This window comes from Phacochoerus africanus, chromosome 4, assembly GCF_016906955.1.
Source record: "Phacochoerus africanus isolate WHEZ1 chromosome 4, ROS_Pafr_v1, whole genome shotgun sequence".
Taxonomy (NCBI): Eukaryota; Metazoa; Chordata; class Mammalia; order Artiodactyla; family Suidae; genus Phacochoerus; species Phacochoerus africanus.
In genome coordinates, this window is record NC_062547.1 from 148,657,889 (window position 1) to 148,675,971 (window position 18,083).

Below are 18,083 nucleotides of genomic sequence, written 5' to 3' on the forward strand. Positions count from 1 at the left end.
TAGGTACATATTAAATTGGAGGAAAAAAGGATTTCATAGCAGAAAGGGCGGAAACCAGGGAGCCTTTGTCCCTGAGTTGTTCAAGGTCCTTCCCAGTTGTTCCTCCCCGGCCTTCCGAAAACGGGAGAAAAAGTAAAGAAGAGCCTTGCTTGGAGGAGGGAGTGGCCAGGGAGCAGCCCAGTGCTCCTGGCAGCATCCATCCCCAGGCAGATGGCACATTCGCATCTCCAGGCCCCTTGGGGGCAGAAGCATTGACTTAACCACACAAGAGGCACAATCACCTCCTAGAGAGACATTCCTTCTGTTATAAACTGTGTGTGATATTTCCAAGATAATAAGCAGACGTAAATAGTCCTAGCAAATATGTCAATGGGGAAAGAACAGAGGGCCATTTAGGATATGATGTGTTTCTTGGTACTTTTTCAAATTCAATTTTTATCTCCAACTGAGGAGAAAGGACAGAGGAAAAAGCCTTTCAACAGGGAGTTATGAAGAAATTACTAGAAAGGGTATTTATAACCTGCCTCAGTCTAGACTAGAAGCTGATTAGGAGGGAAGGCAATACAGTTCAACTAAATAAGGAAAATATCCTTTATTTAGGTTAAGGAAGAGCCTTTGAATCAAAGACCAAAGGCAGTCTAATGGCCTCTGGGAGCTTGGCAGAACAAATGGGGATCTTAATTCCGAGGACCACTGCAGCATAACGAAAGCAGGGGGAAAAAGAGTTTTCGATAAAGTTTGTGTTATTTTTTGTTTTCGAAATCTGGTATTGAAACGCTGATTCCCAAGTAGCCTCTTCCTACTCCAGACCTTTTTCAAGTCTTCCTGTAGTAATTTCCACATTCCAAAGTCGTTAAGATTTTATAAATAAATCAGTGTTTCCCAGCATGAATACATCAGGGTTTCAGTGACACCGTCCACAGTCCCTACTTCACTTGAGTCTTTCAACAGCCCAGTGACAGAGGCGGGAGGATTTTTTATTTATAAACTGCTAGTTCTACTCCATAGACTTGAATTCTCCCAGGAAACCTACTTCTCCAGAATTCCCCCAAGGGCCCAGCTGGCTCCAGGCATCACAGCTACCGAGAGTCAGAGCTCTCTTTATTCACCTGAGGCATTGCTAGTGTTGCTAGTGTTTGAGAAAAGGGAGTAATTCAGCTGCGGGTCACCATATGCCTGTTCAAAATATAAAGGAACAAAAGAACACCTCACATAGGGCTTGAGCTGAGATTTCCATGATCTGATACCTTAGATGCCTCCCATTCCTAAACCTTTGATATTTGTCCTCTGTCTTTTTTTTTTTTTGGAAGATGCCTCCCAAGATGTCTTACGTGGCCAGAGGAGGCTTTAGAGGACATCTTTTCCCAAAGCCTGGTCCTCCAGCTCCTCATATTTGTTCCCAATCCAAAGCTGCACCTATTGAAGCAAGAGGCAGGCACAGATCCAGGGATGGAGCTGCACCTGTCCCCTCCCCAGGTTCTAGCTCAAGGCCCCCAGCTTAATTCCTGCAGACATGTGGACTTTCCCCAGTTCGTACAGTTCCTTTCCTTCCCCTCCCAAATAAAAAACTTCCATAGCACCCACAATTCTCACAATCACACCCCTCAGGTGGGATCACAGCACCCGGACTACATGCCTCGACAGAACTCTCAGGTCATGTTCCGGTCGGAGGATGTGTCTTGCGGCAATTCCCAAACATCACACACACACTCAACCTCCACTGCACTGGAAATGCATTAGCTGCCAGACAGTATTTACAGAAATCCCATTAGTATTGGCAAAAGCCAGTTCTCTGTGATTTTTCTCCTAGAGAAAACTCTGGAGCTTTTCACCCACAGCTTTCCAAATCTCCAGTGCAGGTGCCTCTGGGACACAGCTGAGCGAGTGAAGATACACAGGACACGGTGGGATTTCCAGCTTTGCCTCACTTCCTCGGTGTGTCATTGCAGAACTGACTTCACCACCCTAGGCCTCGGTTCCCTTAACTGTAAAGTGGGTTTTTGCAGAGACCCGGATAAGAGAGCACACGTAAAGTGCTGGAGCCCAAGCATTGGATCTTTCTCATTCTGTGGTCGGCTTTAGGTTAGAGCTTAACTTTTCTCGGAGGAAAGCAATGAGTATAAACAGCCAAACTGTCCATCTGCAGGACTGAGACGGCCAGCTACCACCCCCCAACACTGTTAGCTACATCTCCTCAAGGTAAAGACTAAGAGAGGCCATGGACAGAATCTCAACCACTTGCCCAAACACCACGTGATGGAGATGTAGAAGCAGAGCCAGACATGCAAGGCCGCGACAGACATGCATTTGGGTTTCAGGCAGGTTGGAGGTTCGAGTCCTGCCTCTGTCGCTTATTGTATCTCTGACCCTGAACAGTGAAAAATCTCTAAGAACTCTAGTACCTCTGGATGGTGTCGATTTGAGGGCAAAGTGAGACAAGGCATGGAAGGCACAGTACTTGACCCCAAATAAACACTCAATAGGTGTGAGCTGTTCTTATTAGGAATAATTTTTAATTCATTTATTGTTGTAACTGTTCATCATTAGGCATCTATCTATGTGCCAGGCACCATGAGAGACAGAGCTGGATGGCAATACCCGGGCGCAGCTCCGACTGGCTGGACCACCCAAACTGCCATCTCTGACCTTCAGAAACAAGGGCTAGTGTTGGCGCAGGACATGCAGATCATGCCAAGTGGGTACCGGAGAAGAACAATGAGATCTAAGGCCTGAGCTGCTCAAAGGGGAAGCACCAGCCAATTCGATCAGCGGCAGAGAAACAACCCCTTTCCCGGAAAACCAAAACACCCAGGACGGTAGGAAGGCAGCAAAAAAGAGGTGGAAGGAAAAGCAAAAACGAAGCAAACACAACCTTACCGTGTCCCCCAAATTGTGGCTGAGGGTGGTGCCTGTGGAGGCAGAGGTCCTCAGCAAGAAAGACTGCCCCCCATCGGTCCTCAGACTACAGTGACATTTTAGCTACTGGGTGGGGCAGCCGTCACAGAAAGGAATACAGAGGATAGGACACTTAACTCAAATTCTACCATCTTATCATTTTAAAAAAAGGTACTAGGAATGACAGTAGGGGATATATGTCATATTTAGATCTTTAATCTTTCTGTATATGCAGGTCTTTGTCCATATTTTTATGTTTTTCGCTACATCTAGGAAGGTGTCTTTGAAGATGGCTTATGGTTATCTAGTATTTAGAGAGCCATAATCATCTACAGACATGCAAACCGGAAAAAAATCACAATGTTTGGATCTAAAATAGAATCCTTGTTCAAGGTAAGATGAACACAACACATGAGAAAAATCACCAAACGGATTCCTTGCCGCCAAAGGCCAACACCCCCTTCCTGCCAAGCCTCTCTGCCTCCCCCCACCCCCACGCCCCTCTCAACAATGAATACAAGGCAGGCTGGCTCCAAGAAATTCACTGTCCATGCTTGTCACAGCTGCCGGAGGCACAGACCCAGCTTCAAGGCAGAAGCTGCTCTGCAGCACCACGCCCCACATGCAGAGAAAGGATGGAAGAAGCCCCAGTGAAAATGAAGGATGCACCCCAGCAAAGAGCATTCAAGCGGGAACAAAAGGGAACCTGGCCCTGCGATTAGGGCACAGCCGCACGGATGCGGGCTTCTAAGGCTGTTATCGCAAGGGCTATATTTCTGTATCCTCCCTTAAAGGTGGCTTAAGCGATGGCTAGAAGAATGGGCGTGGCCCTTAGCAAGAGAGCATGAGCTGAATCCCTAAGATGAACCCTTGCAATCTGCAAACTGGGAAGAAAAATATAACCTGTTCCCTGCTTATTTCAACCAGGAGAATTAGCAAATGCACAGCGGATACAGAGCAAGTGGCATCGATGCAACAAAACTTTCATGTGTCATAGGATGAGGAGCTGACATTCATTCATCTCTCCTGCGTTAGAGAAATAAGTATTAAAAAAATGAGTTTTGGTCCCAATCAGTTTTTTTTTTTTTTTAAATATCATCTACAGCTCTTTGCACAGACAATGAATTGGCATTGAGAAAACACTGTGAAGTATAGAAAGCTCACCATGTTTTCACAATCATGTGAGATCAATGGTATCAGGTAGGAGAAAAGGAGGGGGGGTTAAACCCAATGCCTCCACCGGGCAAAAGGATCCCCACCCATCCCAACTCCATCCCTCTGGGGACTGCTTCTTCCCTGGGACCAGGTGGACTGCAGGTAGGGGTGGAGCCACACTTCTGTAGGGTGAAGCTCCCATACATGAAAAAGACAGGATGCTGGGACGGAAATACACCACTTGACAATCAAGTGCACTAGAGGCAGGAACAGCCTCCTCCTGTCTACCGGGGGAAGGTCCTCCAGGGCAATCAGGTTGTCCCAAGCCTAATGGAACAAGTGCAAAGAAACCTGGGCACCGGAGAACCTAGTGGATGCAAAGCAAATGAATTCCCCACAGCAGGTATAGACAGCACTGCCCTAGGGCAGCTGCAGAGCCTCCAGGGGCCAGCTGATCACTTCCTTTGTTCCTCTTGCAAAGATGGAGTAGCCACCCATTCCCCCAGTACACACATGCACACACACGTGGGCACACACACCCTATTCACTAGACAAAGCACAACCTCACTGCTTCGTGCTGACCTAACAAATGCTAGTGGTTTTCTGTTGTTTGTGTCTTGTCCTGAAAGAAAGAAAGAAAAAAAAAAAAAAAAAGCTGCAGGCCCCTTCCATTGAGAGCATCCTTTCAATGCACCCCGGAGGAATCCCAGACTGGGGCGCGGGATTTTGCGCCAGAGCGGCATGCTGGCCGCTGAACAAGAGGTGGCTTCCGTACCTGATAAAGGCACGTCCCTTCTCCACCTCGCCCGCCCCAGGCGCACGCCCAATGCTTCTGACACCCACCCCCTAGGGGGCTCGGTTTTGCACACAATGACAATCGGACAAGGCTTGCACACAGCGCGTGCCTGCCACCTCAAACTAAAATCTGCTCTAAAAACTCAGCCTTTTTCTTGGGGGAGCGGGGGGGGGGGATGACGGGAAAATATAAAATGCACCGAGGGCAAAAAAAAAAAAAAAAAAGTTGGTCATTACCGCTACAGCCACGTTGGCTGTCCAGTCCCGAGCACTGAAATACGAATTGGGGTGAATGGACACAAGAAGGGACCAAGGTGAGGGCTGACAGTCCGGCCACCCCATCACCCTCGCGGCACGGGAGGCAAAGCCAAGGGCTGGAGCTGGAAGAGGGTGTCAGCGGGCTACCAAGTATCCCTAGAGAAAGGTGTCACCTCTCTATACCCTCCTCGCCAAAAGGAACCTTCTACAAAAAACAAACCTCACCTGGGGCAGCACAGACGGACACCCGAGGTGGCGCGGGGGTCCAGGAAGGGCCGTGCAGACGTTATAAATGCAGCGTAGTGAGAACAAATGCTAAATAATCCAAAATTCCCCCGCGCCACTGTTTGGGTTTCCTCTTTGTTTAGTTTTTCCCCAAACCCCAGGGTCGATCCGTCTGGGTGGCGCCACGCCGCGCCGGCTGGACTGACCGCTGCTCTCCACTCCCCGGACCCTGGGTCCCCCCGTCCCTCCCCGGGGACCCGTGCAGGGAAGCCGCCGAGATCCAAGCCGCCCGCGCCCGCGGTGCAGCCAGCGACCAGCGAGCGAGCCACGGAGGCGGCGGCGCCCGACTCACCGTGATCCGCGGGATGTTTTTCTTGCCTTGGTAGGACATGGTGGCGGCGGCGGTGGCTGCAGCAGCTGCCTCCCGCCCTCCTTCTGCTCCTGCTCCTGCTCGCCTGCGCCTTCCTCAGCGCACAGCGCCCCGAGATCAGGTGGAGCGAATGGTGCGCTGGCCGCGGCCGCCGCCTCCTCTCGCCTCCGCCCCTCTCCCCGGCTCCCGCGGCGGCTGCCAGAGACAATAGTAAATCTCCCTGGTCCCCCTTTCACCCCCGACCCCCCCGCCACACACACCCTCCTCCACTCGCGTTCACGCCCGGGCTTTTTTTTTTTTTTTTTCTTCTTTCCTTTGGCGGTGCCAGCTGGGACCCCGTAAGACAAGAATGGCTGATCTGCGACTCCTCCCTTTTCTCTCTTATCCCTATTGATTTTCCTCTTTGCATCTGCCTCACCCACTTTTTCCTTTTCTTCCTTTTTTTTTTTTTTTGGTGACTTGCAGGAGCGGCGGTCCAGCCAGCTCCGCCACCACCAGGGGGCGCGAGGGACTGTTCGGGGCGGGGATGCTGCAGCCCTGAGTGTCGGGAGAAAGGCACCAGCATCGCCCTCCTAGCCCCACCGGCCGAGCCCGGGAAAACACCCATTCCTCCGATCAGCCGGTGGGCCGATTTCCCGCCTTCCCTACCCTCTTTTCAGAAAGGAGACTGCTCCGGATGTGCCTCCCGGAACCCATTCTCCGCCACCACCCCCGCTGGAAGCGGCGGCGGCTGCCTTTGTTACCGCGGAGGCCGGGCGCCGCCTCCCTGGCCGCTGGGTGTGTAAACCCGCCGCGCGATCCTTTAGAAAGCCGATCCTGGTCAGACGTGGTGCAGCCTGGCCGGCCGCTGCTATCCCAAGACCTTGAAAATACAGACCCCAAAACGATGAAGCAACCACTCACTCTCAGGGCGCTGCAAGGGTGCACCGTGCCAGCTAGCTCTGTAACGTAAAAATCATTCTCAAAATAATGTGCTTTAAACTCCACTGCCTGGCTCAGAATCCAAGAAAGAGCATTAATGCTGCACGGAGAGTGAAGAGTAGAAAACACCTGTGGTGAGAAGGCAGCAGCCCTGCCACGTTACTGCGCAGCCGTGGATGTGTGCGCGGTCCGATGGGCGCTGCTCACGATCCCGAGTTTCCTCTATTACAGGCGGGGCTGATAGACAAAGGTCGCTGTGCTCTTAGGACCAAAACCGTGACCTTTCAAGGCTGCAACGTAATATCTTTTTGCTACCCGCTTCGATTCAACCGCCAAGGGAGGCATGCTTGAGGATTCAACCGCCAAGGGAGGCATGCTTGCAGGAGCCGCTGTGGTTGGCGCCACATCCCCTCCCTGGGGGGTGAGGGGCAGTCGGATGGGGGAGCTTTCTCAGCTCTCCTGAAAAAAATAATGCCAAATACACCATTTGATAACAACAAAAACGGCTTGCTCTCCAAAAATCACAAAACCTTCTCAAGACGAGTCTCCTGTCACCACCCCACCCTCTTGCGGAACCTAAGGGCCCCCTAAACAGAAAGCCTGTAGATGGCACAGAGCCACTGACCACACTCTGGGACACCTCTTCATTAACTCGAAGGCTTCTTCTGCAACAGAGACACCATATGAAGCATCCACAGAAAAAGGCTCCAGAATACTCCAGCCTGAGCTTCCCGTAAACCCGAAATGAACCAGCCTGAACACATAATCAAAGGGCAGAGCAAGCAGCTGCCCCTTCCCCGGAACACTCCTTCTCAAGTGAGTTAATCCAGGCAGCAGCCAGCTATTCATGGGTAACTAGACTGAATGCAGTCTTCACAGGGAAAGTCCACAGCTTTCTGTGATACTCTGGCTTGGAGGATGAGTGCAAAGCAAAGGTCACCTCCCCTACTCTTCTGCAAAAGCAGCGGGTGGGGGGGGGGGGGAGGCTAAAGCCAAAGGCACGCCCTAAACATTTTGCTTTGTTCCTAAAGCTTAAGGGCTGAGACCAGTAGCCAAGAGTTGTGAAATTACAAAGCATTTTGGGGATTGGCATGCAAATGAGCAGGATTATATTTAGAACAGAGTAAAAAGAGAATTAACTACATACTATGCAACCCTGCAGAGGTCTCTCAGAGTCTTTCTCCTAGATGTTACCACCCCAAACTCATGTGAAGGGAATTTGCAAGTTCTCCTCAGGAAAAGCAAAAATATGTAGGGGACATTTACAATCCTAAAGAAATACCAATGCCTTTTTTTTTTTTTTTTTAATTCTGTGGGTTTGTCAGGTTTTTTTTTTTTTTCCTTTCTTACATCCTAATTATCTCCTCTATTGCTGTCATTATAATCCAGAACACTCTCTACTAAATAGATTTATACCATATTTTTGATCACTTGATGATTTTGTGCGATGTCTGTTGTTTCAAATTACAAGACTGGGTATCTCTTTGAGGTCGGGTTTGCATGCAAGAAACCAAGCAAAGTAAGACTTGTGATGTGCTTCTCTGCATCAGACTGCTGTGAAAAGCCAGGCACAGGAATGCATAATAACCAGCTAATCGGTTCAAGCTGTTGCCATCAGCAGAAATATACAACAAACACTGTTTTTTCCCCTTTTTCATCCCCTTCAATCATCTTTCTCTTTCTTAAATCAAAATCAAGTGTCTAAGATGAGTCTGAAGGGAAAAGCCTTCCTTGGCCGAGCCTTGCTTATTCAAGGAACAAGAAGAAAGGCAGCAATCAACACAGGATGCCTCTGTGTCTGGCCAAGAGACCGAGGAGTGGACCCAGTGTGGATGTTTTCCACAGGAGAATGACTCTGAATGGTTTTCCTTGGATACCAGGCAGTACTTGGCTTGAAATATCTCAGGAAACTATGAGAGAAGGAGAGGGAGACACAGAGTGACCTAATTTATGGTCCCAAAGAAACTTAATTTTGGCCACCAAATCTACCACATCCATCGACTTCCACACTTCCATCAAGGCTGCTGTCTTCTAGTTGCTCAGCCCAAACGTTTGTCATTATTGGAACCTTGACTTCTCCCCTCCAGTCTAATCCAGTTTGCGCTCTACGTCCAAGCTGTCAGGAAGTACTCTCGGTTCTGTCTTTTAAATATATCCACACCGGGTCCTCTTCTCTCCAACTGCAAAGCAGTACCCTCCTAACTGGGCTCTTGCTTCTCCTTGATTCATTCATTCATTCATTCATTCTCGCATTCAGTCATTCTCACAATATTCATACATTATCTACTCTGTGCGAAATAGTTATTCTTCCAAGGTCGTGGTTCTACAGATGTGAAGAATAATAATATCATCCCGGATCTCAGGAAGTTGCCTTTATGCCCTTATTCAGGAGAGTACTATCTGTCAGTTAGTAGCCCCCTTCTATGCTTTATTTATTTTCAGGGTACTTTTCACCATGTGACATGGTGAAGTGTCATCTGCCTTCTCATCACGAGGATGGAAATATACCTGTGTTATTGACTGCTCCATCCTGAGGGTGTGAAAGAGGGGCCTGCCCAGAGAAATTGCTCATTGCTTATTAGGCAAGCAAATGTAAGAATGTTTTATATGCTGTCTGAAGAAAGGGTAAAAATATGGAGTAAGGGCATGCCTGTAGTTAAAGGGCATGCGCTCAGAATCCGGATTTAAGAGCATCTATTTTTGCTTCTCTGCGGTTCCTTAGAGCTTCCTGAATGGAGGTTCAGAGCAAGTGAATTCAAGATGGTGAGGAAGGGCTCCCTTATACGATAGTTAGAGACGCCCAAGGCCACACATTGGCCAAAGAAGGGCTCTGTAGAATAGATGTGGCAGCTGAGCAGGGAGTAGAGAGCCGTGACTTTGAAAGGAGCCTCCATCAAAGCCTCAGGGAAGATCCAAAGCCTTGTATTAACTTAGAGAATTCTTTTTGAAAAATAATATTGAGTTCAGAAGGGAAACCATGCACTAGAACCCAGAATGGTGAATCTAGGATCTGGACTTAAGAACAGAGTCCATATTCCAACTCCTCCAGTTTCTACTTCTGTGACCTTCTGCAGATTATTTCAACTTTCTAAGCCTTGATTACCTCATCTCTAAAATGAGCATCTTTTTACTACCTTGGTCGTGTTTTTGTGCTCTTTTATTAATTAATTCAACTAATATTTATTGAGTACCTACTATGGGTATTTAGGCATCAGGTATACAAATATTTGAATAAAAGAGACAAAATCCCTGGCCTCTTGAAGCTTCTATTCTGGGGGGGGGGCATAAATCAAGAGTAAAAAATTAGTGTTTAAAAAATCATATAGTGTTTAAAATGGTGGCAAGTGCACTGGTGATAAAGCAGGGATCGGGAAGTGAAGGTCGTTCCACTGTCTCGAGGATGGGCTGGAATTTTCCATATCGGGGGTCACAGAAGGTCAGGTGAGATGGTGGTTGCTTGTACCAAATGGCAACAAGAAGTGGTCAGATATTGGATATAATTCAAGGTAAAGCCAACAGTTCTTGCTGATGGATTTGACTGGGATATGAGAAAAAGAGGAATCAAAGATTACACTCAATTTGTTGGCCTCAGCAACTCAAAAGAAGAAGGTAAGATCAGGAAAACTGTGGGGGAAATGGAGTTGGTGGGAAAGTCAAGAGGGCATCTGTGGACATTTGTATTAAACCTCCAGGGGAAACGCTGAGCAGGCATGTAGCTACTGGCATTAGGAGTCTAGGGAAGAGCTGGGCCAGACACACTACTTTGGGAGCAGCCAGCTTCCAGGTATGAGATAAAGTAACAGTGCTGGGTGTGCTGACCAAGGAAGTGAGTGGAGACAGCTCTGAGCTAAGGAAGCATCCTGAGGGCAAATGACCAGTTGGAAAAGCAGCAGAGTCTGAGGGCAATGAGAAGGTGGGGATACCCTGAGAGCCCAGTGCTGTGCAGGTCAAGAAACAAAGCAATTTCTAAGAAGATAAAGTGCATCACTTTGCTACAGGCCATTGAGGGGTCCAAGACAATAGCAACTGAGTGGCTCATTGATGCGTGAAGTCCCCGAAAACCTTGACCAGAGCACCTATAAAATGAGCACCTTCAAGCCCACCTCCTAGTGGGGGATTTTTGTGAGCAAGTATTGAATTATTCAAATAATAGTCCCTGAGAACGTCCTATGTGCGTATGTGTGCCAGAGCAGTCTCAATGAAGCTATGGGGATATTCCCAAGAGAAAAATCAAAGTGGAAATTAGAGAGTTCCCACCGCCATGGCGCAGAAGGTTAAGGATCTGGCACTGTTTCTGCGGTAGCACGAGTTCCACCCTCAGCCTGACATAGTGAGTTAAGAACCCGGTGTTGATGCAGCTGTGGTGTAGGTCACGGCTCTGGCTTGGATTCAATCTCCGACCCGGGAACTCCCACCTGCTGCAGGTGCAGCAGAAAAAGAAAAAAAAAAAAAGTGGAAACTGGAAACACATAATATAAGCAACTCTTTCAAGGGACTGAAGAGTAAACAGAGAAAAGGCTATGAGCAGTAAGGAGCATAGACAGTAGAATCTAATAAAAGAGAAATAGCAATGTGGCTGATGGGGTATGAAGAAGAAATTTCAGGATGCAGGAGAGAAATGGGATAACACAGGTGACATCTAGTGTTCAAACGGAGGGCTTGCCCTTAGGGAGGAGCAAGGCCCATCTCTCCACAAGTAACTATGGGGGTGAGTAGGGCGGCACAGAGACAGGCCAATGGGTCAAGTTCATGGAGGGAGTTTATGGCTGTTCTCTTCTGACCGTGTCTATTTTCTCTGCCATCAGCTAAGAGAAGAAGATGAAGAAGAAGAGAGAAGGTATGGGAAGTTAGAGGAAAGAGGAGCTGGGATGAAATCATTATTTAGGAGAATAAAGTGCTTAGGGAAGTAAGGTGCCAACACCCAGCTACATGACCTTCAGGGAGTGGCCATAGATTTAAAGAGACACCCAGCATGGTTGAGGCTCCTCCTCCAGTCACCCACAGCCGGAGATATGCAGGCACAGAGGAGGCAGGGTGTGGAATTTCACAAGGATTTTGCTACATGAGTGCTGAGTAGGGAGAAAGAAACACAAAGGAATTGAGGACAAAGTCAGGGCCCCAAGCTGGTTAAGAGGGAGGGAGGGCACAAGTGTACACGAGAATAAAGGACAGTGGATTAAATAAGATTGTTCACACAAGGCGAGTCCTAGCGCAAAGTACGTTAATTAAACGGTCACTCTTCCTACCATTATTATTATTTTTTTTGTCTTTTTAGGGCCACAAGTTATGGAGGTTCCCAGGCTAGGGGTCGCATTGCAGCTATAGCTGCTGGCCTATGCCACAGCCACTGCAATGCGGGTCTGTGACCTACACCACAGCTCACAGCAATGCCAGATCCTTAACCCACTGAGCAAGACCAGGGATCAAACCTGTGTCCTCATGGACGCTAGTCAGATTCGTTTCCACTGATCGACGACGACGGGAACCCCCCTCCTACCATTATTTTTAGTGTTCTGATTTTTATTTGCTGAACTCCTTTGTGTCAGGGACAATGTCTTATGTATCTTGGTGGGTCTCTAGCGCTTTTATAATGTTTGGAACAGAGTAGAATCAATGGGGAAAAATACCTGAAGAGAGAAGCAAGTCAAGAATATTCTGTCCTCCTTTCAATTTCCAAGGCACCTAAAATCAGTGCTTAGTGACATGCACGGTTCTGACCATTGAACTTTCTACATGTTAAAAACAAACTTATATTTTACTATATTAATGTCAGCAGACATTTCCCCTGTCCTGATATGAAGAAAAACATTGTCCCAAAACAAATACAGAAGACTTTTGAAGGGTCAAAAGGCACACACCAGGTCTTTGTGAAATGCTTGGGCTATTCTAATGTGAACAAACAAACGTTTAATCTCAGAACCGTCCATTAAGTCATCCGGGTGCATTAATTTTACCTACATTTCAAACAAAGGAAATCTCAGCCATGTACTTCCAGTGTCACAGAATGGAAATCAAAGCGGTGACTCACCTGCTATTATTAGATGTTTCCATATTAAATACACAGAAACAACCTGACAAACAACCCTACCCTTGAAACACAGTAGGCAAAAAAAGAAAAAAAGCAAAAACAAAACAAAAGCAGGATAGCCACAGAAAGGTATTCCCATGGGCTTATTCTAAAAACCAAGCTGCTATCAGCTTGAGCAACGGGGTGTGCAAAGCTGCATCTCCCTGGATGGAGTTTCACATCCATTTCCTCCGTAGAGGCTGATTCTGCAGGTCTCTGGCTTGTTCAGAAGCTTTGATGGCAGCTCATCTCCAAGTACCAGAAACGCCAGGCTGGCGAGGCTTCCAGGGGAAGGACGGGGAAGGGGGAACCACAAGGCTCGTCTCCCTCTCCCCACTGGATGTGAGACACACACGTGGGGTTACATTCACAAGCATTAAAAGACATCTTGACCATTTTGCCTTGCAGAGCAGAGGGGAGACACTACGATCTGACTGATTAATCAGTTCATTGTTTCTATGGCCGCACCCACAGCGTAGGGAAGTTCCTGGACCAGGGATCAAACCCACACTATCACAGAGACAAGGCAGGATCCTTAACCCACCGTGCCACAGTGGGAACCCCCTGACTAATTTCTTTAAACTTCAGAAATTTTTAGAGGACTTTGCCTTCCCCAAGTCCTTGCTCTGTGCTGCTTTTCCGCAATCAATCCCCGGTTCCTGCCGCTATGTATGTGCCTGAAATTGGGAAGGAAGGCAAGCCCGGGGCATAACATTCTGATGTGCAGTATCTAGGGTCAGTCGCAAATATAGGCTCATGAACACTCGAGTCGCTGGAGGACTAGCTTCCTTTCCTGCTAAAATGACCTTTGTACATGCCTTTCAGTCGAAATTCTCATTAAAGGAAACCAGGGAGCTGGTGCTGGATGATTTTGAGGTGTGGTAAGGACTGAATTGGGGACTTAATATAAATCCGCAAATGATGGAATTTTATTTCATTCCTGTATTATTCACCGATGTATGCGTACATTTAGCACATATTTAATTTCTTTTTAGGTGAGGACGGATGGTAGAAAATGAGTCGTAGAACAAGGCCCACTGAGAGGCAGGTGGCAGCACTTAACTGTCAGAAACCAGGTGGGTGCAATTATCACGAGCGTCAAGGTCAGAGAGGTGGCCAGGAAGGCCTGGCCTGAAAGTTATGAGGATGTTTGATAGAGGGTTGGTGTCCCCGCAAGCGAGAGAGATGACGTCACCCAGAAAGACACTGTGGTAGGCAGAATAATGTCCTCCCCAAATGCCCATCCTAATCTCCAGGATCCGTGAAAATGGTATACAGGACAAGGCGATTTGGGGTTTGTTTGTTTTTTGCTTTTTTTAGGGCGGCACCTGTGGCATATGGAAGTTCCCAAGCTAGAGGTCTACTCAGAGTTGCAGCTGCCAGCCCACACTACAGCCACAGTGACCCCAGATCCAAGCCACATCTGCAACCTACACCACAGCTTGAGGCATCCCCTGATCCTTAACCCACTGAGTGAGGCCAGGGATCATATCGAACCCACGTCCTCGTGGATACCTGGCAGGTTTGTAACCCGCTGAGCCGCAATGGAAACTCCCAGGGACTTTGTGATTAAAGTGCTATCAGAAATTACCCTGAATTATCCAGGTGGGCCCAGTGTAATCACAGAGGTCCTTATAAGAGGGAGGCAGAAGGGTCAGAGACACAAAGGCAGATGCGTTGATGGAAGTAAAGGTCAGAGTGATGTGCCCAGGAGCCAAGGAATATGCCAAGGAGCTGGAAAAGGAGGTTCTCCCAGAGGGACTGCAGCTCTGCGGACACCTTGGTTTTAACCCCCAAGACTCATTTGAGACTTTGGATCTCTAGAACTCCAAGAGATTAACTCTGTACTATTTTAAGCTTCTAAGTATATGGTAACTTTTTTTAAAAAAAAGCTAAAAATAGGCAGTAAGCAAAGTGAATCAAGAATTGATGATCAGGGAGTTCCCGTCGTGGCGCAGTGGTGAACGAATCCGACCAGGAACCATAGGGTTGCAGGTTCGATCCCTGCCCTTGCTCAGTGGGTTAATGATCCGGTGTTGCCGTGAGCTGTGGTGTAGGTCGCAGACATGGCTCGGATCCCGCGTTGCTGTGGCGCTGGCGTAGGCTGGCAGCTACAGCTCTGATTAGACCCCTAGCCTGGGAACCTCCATATGCCACGGGAGCGGCCCAAGAAACGGCAAAAAGACAAAAAAATAAAAAATAAAGAATTGATGATCAGGAGGCTGAGCGTGGTTACTCCACTGAAAAGCCCTGATCCCTCGCCCAAGTTCTGGGTCTGACCTAGTCTTCAGGCTTTTGCAAAGCTTTAACTGAAGGAAAAGCTAGATCATCAGAAGGTAGGAGCCCACATGCCACACCTCGTGTGTATGCTCTTCCCCACGGAGTCCTAGGGACATATACTAATGCCACTGTGAACCAGGAAAGGAGTTACCTAAACATCCCGAGGACCAGTGAATACAAGTTCCCAGTTCTGACTGATACCCAGAGACGGGGCATCACCACAGCTCCTCGGTTAGCATGGAGACATGTGAAGACCAGCCCATGTATTAATGGACGCCTGGTCTAGATCTGGCTTACATTTGGTCCATGGGGTTCAGTGGTCATTTTCATGGACCTCTATTGAGTAACTGAATAGACGAATGTGGCAATTAGCACTGGTTTCTTAGCCCGTGGGGTAAGAGCTTTCACACAGGGAAGACCAAGCGGAAGGTTCTAAGACTGACCTCCAGCCCTACTCCAAGATATTACATCCAGACAGTAACTCAAAAAAAGTTTTGCATCCTAAGGGACTGGCACAGGTTAGTGACACTCTGAAAAACCTGAAAGATGCTGGGCTGGTAGCCCCCATCACATGGCCCGGATACTACAAAAGTCAGACAAATCCTAGAGCATATCTCCATCAAGTATTGGCCCAAATTGCAGCTGCCGTGGAAGTTTTCTGGAGCAGACTATCAAGTCCATGGTACACAGCTACTGATCTAGTGAAATGAGCTCAGTTCCATCGCTATCAGAAAAGGAGATCAAAAGCAGTTTGCATAAACTGGGAACAGAGGACAGCACACATGAATAGCCTTGACCCCAAGGCTATGGGCATTATCCTTCCTTCCAGCACAATATAATCTCAAAAGATCTAGGCTGCCTGGACATCCTGAAAACATCACACTAACACATTCTTTGGGTGACATCATGCAAATCTGACTAAATGAGCATGAAGTGATAAGAATACTGAAGGCTTTGGCAAGACCGTGAACCCTAGAGCATTCACGAAGGACACATGAACCCAATAAAAGTGGGAAAGAAAGTTCTACAAAGATCCAGGGTCCTGAAGCCTCAGTAAAATTTTAGGAGCCCAGTGGAGGAGGGCAGGCGTCAACTCCTGCTCCAGAGTAAAGAAGAGATTACTGCTCTGGGAAAATTTCTTGCAAAGAAGGAAGCATAAAGGCTGGGAGGACTCTTCAGGGTTTGGAAACAACGTGCCTATCTGGAAATACTTTGACAGCACATATGCATCAAAGGCTGTCGGTTTTGAGTAGCACCTGCAGCAGGAAAGGGCTGTGCAGCAGATCCAGGATGCAGCACAAACAGCTCTGCCACTTTTGCCACAGGACCCAATAAATTTTGCAGCCTTGTAGGTGTTTGTGGTGGGAAATGTCACCATGTGAAGATACTGAATTCCCCATAGGAGTGTCACAATTTACACTCCTAGGACTCTGGAGCAAGAGAATTATGTACTGTTTAAACAATAGGTCCTTGAGGGCTACGGGACCCTGGTAGTGATGGAAGGCCTGACCAGGGCCATGAGGTGGCCACGCAGCCAGAAATGTCCATCCATAAGCTGAAGTCCATCAGAACCACCAGTCAGAAGATCAGGTTGGCCAAGCATCAACTGACCACGAGAAGGGCTGAAGGGCCCACGAGTAAATGACCTGAGCAGGTGGCCCAGTCTCCCAGGCCATCCAGTACCTTTCTGTTAGCACACACCTATGGCCCTTATGGTCAGCTGATGAAGGAGGAGCACCCCTGAACCTGGCTGGCTTCCCAGTGGGTTCGAGGTGAAAACAGACCACTGCCACTAGAGAGTCTCACTCAGGGGTGACCCTGAAAGACAACAGTGAAGACACATCTCTCCCAAATGACCAGAGCTTGAGACAGTGCACCCAGCCATCCACTTCGGAAAGAAAAGTGGCTCAAGATTATACATGGCATTGAAACGTTCCTAGGCAATAAAGGGAAAAACGAAAGATCAAAGAAAAAGAGGCCTTAGCTAGGAACACATGGTAGACCCATGGGAGTGGGCCTGGGGAAAACAGACAGATATACTCTATCTTAATGCCCTCCAGAGAGGATCCACCACAAAAGAGGCCCTAAACAAAGACATGGACCAAGTGACTCAGTCGGTCGACATCAGGCACCGTCCGTCACCAACCACCCCGATGCTGGCACATGGGCACGGGGAGGGAGTAGACACGACACGTGACCCACAGCCCCTCTGCAGCACTGATCCAGTGCCTGGTGCTGTCGAACACCCCCCCTGCCAGCAACAGAGAGTGACACTTCCTCCAACCAACACCCTTTATACGGTGCCGTGTGCCCAGAGGAAGAGAGCGTGGACCCTAGAACCCAGGGGAAGAAGCTGGAGTGAGCTGTTTACCTTCACCCCCAGGGACCCAGCTGGGAAATGTATTTCCCATTCCTGCAGCTCTGGGTTATTTAGTGGCTTTTCCCCAAAGAGCAAAGGCTTCTACCAGGGGGCACAGCAAGAGCCCTGCCGAACAGGAAGTTACAGCTGGTACAGGGCACCTCGGGCTCTTTGTGGAGCTGGCTTCCATGTTTTTATGCCACCTGCCTGGCTTAAAGTCACTCCAATTTCCAGGATCAGACCACTTGGAGACTGCGTGTTACAAGGCACTAAGGAAGAGGAAGTCTGTGTCTCAGAGGTGAGAGCTGTTCTTTCCTGAGGCTGACTTCGTGCCTGCTTAGAACGGGGGGACCAGTGAGTTCTCTGCCAGAACCATGTTCTCCCCAGAGCCCCCACCCCCATCACTCCACCACCCCACTGGGCCCTCAGCCACAAGACTGAATCCCGGACCTGCCAAAACCTCTGCTAAAAGCCAGTTTGACAGCCTGGGCTGGAGCCGCTGGATCGATGGTTCAGTGCAATCAGTTTCACCTTGGGGCTGAATGGAAACACATGCGATTGGAAACTCTGGTTCAGCACAACAGCTCCCCCACAGATGAGGGATGTGACATTCATTCTTGGACAGAGGCTCGAAAAAGCAAGCCAACCCCCAAGTGCAAGGCTGCAACCCAGTTTATATTTTCCAGGTTTCCCATCCGTCTCCAGGAAGGGACTTTGGCTTCATGTCTTTTTTTTTTTTTTTTTTCCCCTCTGTTTTC

General features: G+C 48.5%; 1 protein-coding gene across 2 annotated transcripts in view; it reads right to left on the bottom strand.

Annotated features, from left to right (window-relative positions):
- DPYSL3 (dihydropyrimidinase like 3) overlaps positions 1–18,083 on the bottom strand; it is a 120,282-nt gene that overhangs the window by 64,423 nt on the left and 37,776 nt on the right. Inside the window, exon 1 of one of the 2 annotated variants that reach the window (XM_047778978.1) lies at positions 5,681–5,878. The exons of the other annotated variant lie outside the window; for it this stretch is intronic. Coding sequence (XP_047634934.1) covers positions 5,681–5,719 — 39 coding nt within the window. The 5' untranslated portion in view covers positions 5,720–5,878. Of the gene's footprint in view, positions 1–5,680; positions 5,879–18,083 lie in introns of those variants that run through there. 2 annotated transcript variants of the gene reach the window in all.